Genomic DNA, 11,498 nt, shown 5'->3' with positions numbered 1-11,498 from the left:
ATTTAAAAAGGAAGTGAAGTTGTATTTCTTTATAGTTTTTTCAGAGTTCGGGAATATGTAGATAACAGTATGTGGTTCTTGCAGATTTCCTCTCCTCCTTTTTTCCTAAAGGCTGAAAACATGATACCTAGCATGAGAACTTCTAGTCATCTATTCTGCTTTAGTAGGAAGTTCTGCAGTTCTTTTTCCCTCACACCCTTTATTGATAATGATTGGTAGTACATCTAAGAATTAAAAACTGCAGATTCTACCTGTGAATATCACTGTATACTTTAAAAACACACACATTTTACTGCAGCAGCCATTCTAGAGTTACAATTATGCTTAATAAATCTCAGTTAAGATCATGGGACTTAAGCTGTTTCCCCAAACTAGTCACTCTGATGCCCTTGAGATTGCTGATTTTTCCCTTGTTAATGGCTGTAGGGAAATTGTGATATTAGTTAAGATTGCAAGGGTCGGGGGAGGAGGAGGGGGATTAATTTCATCACAAGGCCCACTGTAATGGTAAATTACAATTGATGAGGTAGAAACAATTTCTTCCTACCATGGTGAAAGTGGTTTTAGTTGGGCTGCTTTTCTGCCATCTAATGGCTGGCTGGATTTTTATAGCCCAGATATGGTAGTCCTACCCTCTAGTCCTACCCTTCTCCTTCTACTCCAGGACAGCTTTTGAAAGATAGGCTGTTGCTCTCTATTCTTGATGTGACCCCACTTTTGACATGGCTTTCATTTTGCTGAAGACTTCATGGTGTGTGTGTGTGTATGTACACATGCATACATCTGTGAATACCTAGATGTTAATGCAGAGCTATATACCCTGTTTCTCATGCAGACCTTGGAGCCAAAACAGTTGCCATCTGTATTGTAGAATGTGGTCTTTTGTGAAGAGCATACCCTTAAAAAAGCTATGCTGGATCATATGTAATGTTAATTATAGCCATATAATATATCTGTAATCTTTCTGCATAGGAAGAATTTATGAAGTAACAAAATCATTGTATTTCTTTTTGTGTGATTGTACCTAAAGGTGTATGTGTTTATGGTCCTACCATTTAGTCATTGTTATTTTTAAATTCCATTTTATGTATGTTAATTCGTATATGTGACAAAAATATAATGTAATACAACACTATATGAAAACTTGGTATCTCATTTTGGTATCATAATTAATTTCTTTTTTCCAGTTTATGGCTCAGTTTTACTCTGATCATACACTGTAAATATATCATTTACTAGTGGCACCAAGGTAATTTCAATAGAGTATATAATATGTATAATTTGTCCCTTGTGTTTCAAGTAGTTTTGGAAAACATTATAAGATCCAGGTTTAGCACATTACTGAGACTAGATGTAAAAGAAGTGGTGAAGATGCAGATCAATAATTATTCACAAGTATTGTTTAAAAATGCATAGGTACCCATTCTCAGAAACTCCACTCAGTTTGAAATCTAATTTTCTCACAGCCTTCATATATTTCCTTGCCTAACTGACTACAGAAGAATCCATGGAGACTAGAGGTTAAGGCAGTTTTAGTGCAACACGGGGAGGACACTAGGTTGATTAAGACTTCTCTGAGACCATAACAACAAACTTCTTGAAACTATAGGTAAAAATTCCAAATCCATTATGAGGTCATAGGTTCTGTAGATTTTTATCTAAGTTCCCTTTTCTATCTCTTAAATATATATACTGTACATAGAAAAGCAAGATGCACTGACACTTTCTCCCTACACTCAACAGGTGAGTTCATAGCTGCCTAAAGTCATTATATAATTTTTTATTTTTGTCTTCAATCAGCATATTAATCTAATAAAATCATAAAAGCTAATGGTTGGAAGGGACCTTAGAAATCATCCATCTGACTTGCTGCCTAGTGCAGGATCCCCCGCTATAACATCTCCCCCCCCCAAATATGGTGATTAAGCCTCTGCACTTCTAGCAAAGAAGAGCCCACCCTCTCTTAAAGCTTTGTATTATTGTTGCACAGGAAATGTTCCGTGTTGTTCAACTAAAATCTGAATTGAATTCCTGTTCGTTCATTTTGAATTGGTAGGAAATTATATTGGCATGAAATTTGGTGTCACTATTTTTGATTCCTATCTTGTCTCTGCTGCTTCTGTTCCAAGCCATCTTGCCAATTACTTGAGTTCTCTCCAAGGTAATTGGTGAGAAAGCCTAATATCCTGAGGTTGCCTTTGGATGGTGTTGGAATAAGGAAAAAAATACTACTTTAAACTGGAACACCTGAGGATGACTTAAACCTCTATCACTCATGGTTAGGGATGAGGGTAAAGTTATAGTGATGTGTGTGTGTGTGTACGTGTGTATTTATGTATTGCTGAAGTATGTTAGTGCTGTAGTTAGGTGCAAGTGAAGAAAGGCCCATACTATGACAAAACGAAATCTCTCAATCTGCAAATACTTTGTTTTAAGCATGTTGGGGATGATGGGAGTAGCATGTTGGGGACAGCATGTTGGGGATGATAGGAATAGAATCCAACACATCTGGAGGGCATCAGGTTGGGGTAGTTTGTTCCATAGTAATTTGATGTTTTTCTAGAAGTACAAGGTGTGAATATATTGTCCTTTCTTGCTCAGAATTATATAGTATCACTGTAGTTCTGAGTGAGTTCTGTACTGCTTTTGAACTTTGGCCAGACTTGCTAACAATTATGCTGTGGTACAAAGCTGTATCTAAAACTTTCCATCTTCCAAATGACACAGAAGGGAAAGGAATCAAATGGGAAAGATTAAAACAAGAAAGTCAGCAATGAAACAGCACTGAACCATAAAAAAACTTAACCCAAAGTGAGGGATTTCAACAGCTAATTTAAAATTGCTTGTCTCCTAGATTTTTCACATACAATACAATAATCGTTTTCAGACCCTGAGGATCATTATCAAGAACAAATGTTAGATAGTAGCCAATAGCCTAATAGACTGTAGGACAGTTGAAAATCTCTTAAGAATGGGAAGAATATCTGAAAGATAGTGCTTTCTCCAGTGCTTTCACTTGTAAATGGCTTTGGAGCAGAAATAAATTGGTAATCAGTACAACTTACATAACTCATATAAGCCTACTTCTGATTATATATTTTGCATGAAAGTAATACCATATATGCCCAGAGTCATTGTGAGTTGGGCGGCATACAAGTTTGTTTGTTTGTTTGTTTATTTGATTTCTATAGCCGCCCATCGCAGCGAGTGACTCTAGGCAGCTTACAACAATAAAACTGTAAAACAATCAAAACAATTACAATTAAAACAGTTAAAATATTAAATAAATACAAAATAAATATACATGGCTGCCAAGTGAGCAATGCATGGATATTAATACAGCCAAGAGATGGGACCATCCACACGCTCGAGGCCCCAGGCCCGGGCACAAAGCCAGGTCTTCACGGCCTTACGAAAGGCCAACAGGGTTGGGGACATCCTAATTTCTGGAGGGAGGATGTTCCAGAGGGCAGGCGCTACGGAAGAGAAGGCACGCTTTCTAGTTCCCACCAACCAACACTCCCTGGCTGATGGGGCCCGCAGCATCCCCAACCTACTAGATCGAATAGGACAGACTGAAACAACTGGGAGAAGGTGGTCCCTTAGGTAACCTGGCCCCAAGCCATGAAGGGCTTTAAAGGTGACAACCAGCACCTTGAATTTCACCCGGAAGCACACCGGCAACCATGCAGCTCACACAGTAGTGGTGTTATATGTGTTGAGTACCTGACACCATTTACTATCCGTGCAGCTGCATTCTGCACCAGTTGAAGCTTCTGAATGCTCTTCAAGGGCAGCCCCGTGTAGAGCACATTACAGTAGTCCAGATGGGAGGTCACAAGGGCATGAATGACTGTGAGCAAGCCTCTCGGTCTAGGAATGGGCGCAGCTGGCATACAACCCGAAGGTGTGCAAAGGCCCTCCTAGCCAAGACTGCCACCTGCTCTTCGAGCAGGAGCCGTGAGTCTACGAGGACCCCAGATTGCGCACTGGGTCTGTCTGGGGCAGTGCAATCCCATCCAAGACCAAAGGTGGAAAAACCTTAGCACCTGGAGGCCCACAAACCCAAAGCCACTCAGTCTTGCTTGAGTTGAGTCAAAGCCCATTGCACCCCATCCAGGCCCTTACAGCCTCCAGGCACTGGGTCACGACATCCACGGCATCACTCAGGCAGACTGGGGTAGAGATATAAAGCTGGGTATCATCAGCATATTGATGGTATCTTACCTCAAACCGTCGGATCACCTCCCCCAACTGTCTCCTGTAGATGTTAAATAGGAGAGGGGAGAGAACCGAGCCCTGAGGCACCCCACAGAGTAGGGGAGGTGGACTGGACCTTTCCCCCCTATCAACACCGATTGGAACCAACCCCGGAGGAAGGAGGAGAACCAGCGCAACACTGTGCTGCCCACCCCCAACTCCCGAAGCCGTCCAGAAGGATACCATGATCGATGGTATTGAAGGCCGCTGAGAGGTCAAGAAGAGCAAGGATGGTCGCACTGCCCCCATCCCACTCCCGCCAGAGGTCAAAGAGTGTGATCAATGCCGTCTCAGTTGTTGTTGTTATTATTATTATTATTATTTTAAACCAGCTATATTTATGGACCAATTAATGTTTCTAAACTGCTCTCCATGGCAGCTTGGTAGGGGCATGTTCAGTAGTCAGGATGAGAGGATATCAAGGCTTGTATTAGACCAATTTCTTCCAGGTAGGAGCACAACGGATGAGTCAGTTAAACAATAAAACAGGAACACATCCTAACTTTGAGTATCAAGGAGGTGCCAAGATTTAAAAATATTATTGGAATATAAACTAGATTGAGGTACCTTCTGAAATTTATGTGATCACTGAGAAAATCAGTTCTAGGCCATTACCACAGCCTGTTCTTCCCTTTATTGTAACACAGCAACACAATTATCTCAGAGAGAAGAAGTGCTTTAGGTATCACATGGACAACTCTGCCTGGGCTGTTAGCTAAGTGGAGTGTCTAGTGCAAGGGTCAGCTAACTTTTCTGTAAAGGGCCAGATAGTAAATATTTTAGGTTTTGTGGGCCAAGAGGTAAAATGGAAGATATTATATAGGTATTTATATAACAAGAAAACAAATTTCCAGAAGGTTTTTATTGACAAAATTTCCTCCACTGGCCTCCTCATGCTCCAGCACAATGGCTCACCTGGTGCAGCAGCAGCAGTGTGAAGTAGCAGTGGCTCAGGTGAGGTTGGAGGCTCCAGCAGTCCCACCCCTCCTCTGCCTCCAGAGCTGGCAGGTCTTCAGGCCAAAGAGCATGACAGCCATTGGACAACACTGGCCTGCCAGCAAGGAGGCTGCTGATAGTCCGCCACCGCCCAAGGTGCCCTGACCCTTGGGCTGGTTGCTCCACAGGGCTTTCTACTGCCCACCCATCCATTCTTAGCTTGTGGGCTGTACCAAAACTGGTGTTGGGACAGGTTTGGTCCAAGGATCCTGGTTTGCCAACCACTGGTTCAATGTTTTGGTTTAAGCAATAATCATAGGCCCAATCATCCAATGAACTGAACAATGAATCATAGAATTGTCTGCAGCCAGCTGTTGCTATTGCATTCTCACTTCTCCACTCCTGTTCTCTGGCTCCCACTTGGAGCCCAAACAGAACTGCCCTGGAGTCAGCAATGAATTAGCTAAAACCTTGCCTGGACCTGAAAGCCTAGATCATTAAGTGTGACTTGGATGGGAGACTTCCATTCAACACCATAATGATGAAACATACATCATGATGTCACAATGGAGGCTCTGCCCTTCACTTGGGGTGCAATAACACATAAGATGTAATGTTTGCATTGCGATTCCATGACACCTTTTGGAACTTGTCTGCCTGTGCCCTGCTCCAGGCCATACCAGGGCAGTATACCAGATGGGGGATTTGGAAAACACATCCTAGAGGATGGCAATGGCAAACTCCTTCTCTTTTTTGCTGCTAGGAAACAAGCTTGAACTTTACCTTATTAAAAAAAAGGAGTCCTTCAAAATTTACATGACCATCCAATGGCAAGTACTAAGTTGGAGAAAGCTGCTTTGTCAAATAAATTTTATATCATAACCAGTGCTTGTCTTCAGATGCCACAAGACTTTCTCCTTTCTAACGACTTTGAACAAGAACCTGGTCGCATGTAAGAGGAAATGCCTGGCTAGTGTAACATGTTGTCCCCTTTTACTGCGCCCGGGAGTTGTAGTCCAAGGAGTCTGGGAGGGAACAAGTGGGGGAAACTAGCGAAGAGCGTTCTTTACAAGCATTTTTCTAGGAGCAAAAAGGACCGGCCCTGGCGCGGCCCTCAATGAACCGGCGCTCAAGAAGCGCCAGTAAAAAAAATCTCTGCGAGGTGGAGCCGCTTTGCGCTCCACGAAACTCCGCCTCGGTCTCTATGGAAACTCGGATGCGGCGCAGCCTAAGAGGGAGAGGGGTACCTGGAGCTGCCGGACGAGACCTGGCCGTCCTTTCTCCGCTGCGCGCTGGCTTTCCACTGAGGGGTGGTAGCGGCAGCGCTCCCGCTCCTCTGAGCTGATCCCCGCTGACTGTTACGTCCCCGCTCCCCTCCGCGGCCCTTGTGAGGAAGCGTCCGCGGGTCCGGCAGACTCTTCCCCGACCTTGAGGTCGAATGGAGGCTATGCAGGCTGCCGCTCTGGCTCTCGGGTGGGTGCTGCTCTCGGGGCGGGATGGCGGGGCTCGCAGCTGTTAGTTCTCCCCGGTTCGGGCAAAGCGGGATTCCCCGTCCTCGGGGGACCTCTGGAGGAAGCCGGTGGCAAGTGTGCGCAGTCACGTGAACTGGGGTAGGGGCCCGGCCATAGGCTGCGAAGGCGGAATAGGCGGACCCCGGACTGCCGAGCCGCGTGCCGTTCACGTGTGGAGGGTGGAGGGGATGCGATGTCCTTGTGACGGTAGACGAAGGGTTCCCCTCCCTTTTTTTTGGTTGCACCGGGATGGATTTGTGGTGTAATGGGTGGTGTAAAAATAAGTATCTGTTGAAGTCGTTGCTTCGCATATCGACGCTATCCGGATGAATGCGACGATAAAGTGAAGTGCAAGCAAGTGCTCTTGTAAGATTATGTTTATAATCTGGTCTTAATAAAGAACGGTGGGAATAAGAGCATGCGTAGGAGGATTAAAAGCCTCTGTCTGGATATGAGTACCAAATAATCACATCCAGACAGAGGCTTTTAACGTGTCATTTATCAAAAGGCATTAGAATTCTTCTATATTTTATTCCTTGATAATTTTTCCTCTCCAGTAGGGTAAGAGATGACAGTTGTGTTGAGAAAATACAAAATAATTACAGACACTGTAGCCTGGACCCCCTGTAAAACTCCATGAATGAGGAAGGGTAATTGAGAAAATCCTTAGGGGGAGGTACTTGCCCTTGGACAGGAAGGATGTCATCAGCTTTTCTCACCCTGGTGAGATCCAGTTACCTTGAATTACAATTCCCATCATATCCACCTTGGTCTGCTGGGGTAACAGGAATAATAGTCCTATTGGAAGATTCTGTGTTGGAGAAGGCAACACAAGTGCGGGTGTCATTAAGATGTACTATACACAGGGCTGAGATTATACATTGCAGTTTTCATTTATACTTTGAGCCAGAACCTGGAGCATGGAATTTTGACAATTCCATTCAATTTCTTATATGTGGAGTTCACCTGTGCAAAGTTAAAATTCCCAAGGAACTGAACTGTATTATGGGAAGGAGAAATGGTAGATTGTGCACTAGATTCTTGGGGCTTGGGTGTAATGGCTAATTTAGTAGTGAAGGGTTTGTTTGCTGGTTTAGCTCAATGAATATATGTAAAAATACATATTTTAAGTATAGAGAAAGAACATGTATCATCAGTTTTTTTGTGTGAGAATTATGTGGACATATTTTTATGAGGTTTAAGGTACAAAATTCTGAGGATGGGTGACAATTTTGATTGGTTTTCTTCTGAGGTATGAAAAGTCTTGTGCTATACAAGCATGATTATAAAAATATCAACCCGGAATTTTATTAGAGGCAAGATGAGTGCACATAATTGTTGTATACTTTTTGGTTTTGTTGTTTATTCGTTTAGTCGCTTCCGACTCTTCGTGACTTCATGGACCAGCCCACGCCAGAGCTTCCTGTCGGTCGTCAACACCCCCAGCTCCCCCAGGGACGAGTCCGTCACCTCTAGAATATCATTCATCCACGTTACCCTTGGTCGGCCCCTCTTCCTTTTGCCCTCCACTCTCCCTAGCATCAGCATCTTCTCCAGGGTGTCCTGTCTTCTCATTATGTGGCCAATAATTCAGTTTTGCCTTTAATATCATTCCCTCAAGTGAGCAGTCTGGCTTTATTTCCTGGAGGATGGACTGGTTTGATCTTCTTGCAGTCCAAGGCACTCTCAGAATTTTTGGTTAACTTGGAAGTATTTATGGTCTTTTCATTTTGGTGCAATGGGTGGATGAATGAACATATAAATTTTGTAAACAAACTATATTTTTAAGAATTACTAAGTTGCATATTTCCTGAAAAAATTAGCAAGTATTTCTAAGCCTATTCATTTTAAAATGTTATTAAGCCTCAGCCTTGACATATTGCAGAAATGCTGTGTCTTATTTGAAGTATACAAAACTTTCAGAACAACTATTTTTTCGCTCTTTCATTTCATGTCCTATGTTGACTTGTCTTCAAAGCTAAATTTTTTTTAGTAACTGCAAATTGATATTTAGAATAATTATGGTGATATCTGCATCCAGTCCATAATTATTTGGTAATCTCAAGATGCTACTTTTCTTTTGCCGTTTTCCTAATTGTGCAAAATGAAGCAGCAACCAAGTTGCTTCTTTGCAAATTTGTAATCTGATTCTGTTTAGCAGCAGAATTGGTACAGTCCCAATATAACAAATAAACTTTGCTGGTTTAAATTAAGCCTATTTCCTGATAGGTGAGCATAGGATTGTAAGCCACATACATTTACTTGCAAATAAATCATTTTGAAACATCCTGTTACGTGAGGAATTGCTGTAGTGTTGGCTGAACTTAGTTAATAAAGTAGTAGTAACTGTCCCTGATTATAATTTCAGAGAGAAGAAAAATAAAACAGAAGATGCCTTTTCAGGAAATACTTCATTCCAAGGAGAAGAAGAAGAAAGTGAATTTGAGACTGAACAAATATCTGCTGTTGATTATGAGGGTGATGATGAAGAAGAGATAGAAGATTATGAGGAAGAAAGTAATGAACAGCAAGATATATTAGTTGAAGACGATCTAAACAATAACAAGATTGAATATAAAACTGGAGTGCAAGAATGGCCAGATGGTTCTTGCTATAAAGGCGAATTTTTATTTGATTTAAAACTTGGATATGGAGAATTTGCATGGGACAATGGTGAGGTAAACTGCTTTAATATTTAACATACGCTGATTTTGGTATTGTACGTAAAGTATTATTACTATTGCAACTATACACAATGAAAATAGCTAAGGAACAGTCAAGGTTATGCATGTTCAGAGGTAAATATGTCTGTCATTGTAGCCTTCAAAATACATAAGACAGAAAGGTTCTGACTTTTTCTAATAGAGAAGGACAATTTGCAGAAAATTCTAAAAGCTTTATTTTCTATGTATTATCATACATTCTTCTACAATATAATCATTTTGAATTTTATTTTGATTTTCTTAGACTTGTAAATTTGGATTTTGTTTATGGTATTAGGCAGATTATGTTTCTTCACATAATTCGGCTTCTCTTAAGGTTCATGAGACATCTGTTTTATGATTAAAAACTTGTACTATCTGAACAGCTGAAGGTACTGCCTTTATGTGCACTGTCTTTGGGAGTAGATCTATTGAACATTGTGGGACTTACTTCTGAGGAGCAATCATACATCATACATCAGAGTCACTACATAAGATGGGCAGCTGTATACATGTGAGAAATGCATGCATGCATGCATGCATACAGACATGCATACAACGAAGCTGTGAATTTCTTGGCATCTCCTAAATGGCTGCAGTTTTATGCCAGTTGGGGAGATATATTTTTCAGAGGGAGGGAGGGATGTATATATGCCTTCTAGTTTTATGGACTGGCCAAAGCCTCATCTGACTTCCAGGTTTTGTGGCTATTTTAGTATTTATACATAGATTTGCATGAAATAGGAAGAAGGCTAGAATATACCTTAAAGTGGTTGTGAGCAAAATAAGTCATCTGGGGACAGCTACCAACCTGCATTTTTTTTCTGTGTTCCTATTGCCTTGTCAAAGAGTCTTTGCATAGCTCTTTACAGTTGAACAGGGGTCTGCCCTTCTTTATTCCAGCAGGGAGAACCTTTGAAAACCATAACTGTGTGTTACTATGCATGTATGTATGAAAAAGACTGTGCATGCCTGTGAATAACTTTGGTTTGGGCATAGCCTAGATATACAATCTGGCATATGATCCCTGAGTAGCACTGCACATGCCTTTAGGGGTAAAAAATTGTCTGCTCCATAGGATAATTAAATGCTAAGCTTCAGAATTTTCATGATCTATTGCAAGACTTCTTGTGGGAGATTTAATAGTATAAAATTGGTCTAGTGGTTAAGGCAATGGGCTAGAAACCAGGAGACTGTGAGTTCTAGTCCCGTTTTAGGCATGAAAGCTGGCTGGGTGACCTTGGGCCAGTCCCTCTCTCTCAGCCCAACTCACCTCACGGGGTTGTTGTGGGGAAAATAGGAGGAGGAAGGAGTGTTAGGTATGTTCCCCACCTTGAGTTATTTATAAAAATAATAAAGGTGGGATAGTTAGTAAGTAAGTAAGTAAGTAAGTAAATAAGCAAGCAAGCAAGCAATAATAAAAATGTATTATTACAATAAGGAAACTGCCTTATATCAGTTCAGTCTATTGGACTATCTAACCCATTATTTTGGTTGACAGAAAGTTTTTTAGAGGGAGATTTTTGAAACCATCTGCTATCAGATTTTTCTAGCTAGAAATGCTAGGGATTGAATCTGGGATCTTTTGCTTGAAAGGTTCTTCAACTGAAACTGTGATTTGATCCTTACTTTAATTTTTGTGGTTTACTTTATTCAGGATTTAGTATATAACCTACCTTCAACCTGATTTACGGAGTGCATTAGAAATGTAAATTAGCTTTTCCCAGAAGGTTCCCACTTAACTAAAAGAACCTGTAGCAATGGCTGATAGCCAGGTAGCACCAATCCCTTTAGCACAAGAAAAAGAAGGAAGGGATACTTTGATTCAATTCATCTACAGTTCATTGATAAGTATCAGTGATATTTGAATTCACAGTTCTGAATATTTGATGATAATGTGAGATTTTGGGAGAATGCATGCCTTGTTCTTAAATATCTCACTCTGCAATAAAAATTTGTTAAATATTTCTGTTTGTTCTATATTTAACTACTGATTGGGTCACCATAAATGTAAAGGAACTCCATTAATTTTAGTAAATGTCTTTTTTCCACTAGTCTTCTTAGCAGTCAAGCTAAAGCCACAATGGGC

The 11,498-nt window shown here is 41.2% G+C and overlaps 1 protein-coding gene across 1 annotated transcript in view; it reads left to right on the top strand.

Moving 5' to 3' along the window:
• The first annotated feature begins 7,343 nt into the window (after positions 1–7,343).
• Positions 7,344–11,498, top strand: part of ANKMY1 (ankyrin repeat and MYND domain containing 1) — a 39,848-nt gene continuing 35,693 nt past the window's right edge. Inside the window, exons 1-2 of the mRNA XM_063307786.1 lie at positions 7,344–7,357; positions 9,076–9,385. Of these exons, the coding sequence (XP_063163856.1) occupies positions 7,344–7,357; positions 9,076–9,385 (324 nt within the window). The remainder of the gene's footprint in view (positions 7,358–9,075; positions 9,386–11,498) is intronic.

This window comes from Candoia aspera, chromosome 6 (genome assembly GCF_035149785.1).
Source record: "Candoia aspera isolate rCanAsp1 chromosome 6, rCanAsp1.hap2, whole genome shotgun sequence".
Classification (NCBI taxonomy): domain Eukaryota; kingdom Metazoa; phylum Chordata; class Lepidosauria; order Squamata; family Boidae; genus Candoia; species Candoia aspera.
The sequence above is the reverse complement of the archived record's forward strand: the minus strand, read 5'-3'. Positions and strand labels throughout refer to the sequence as shown.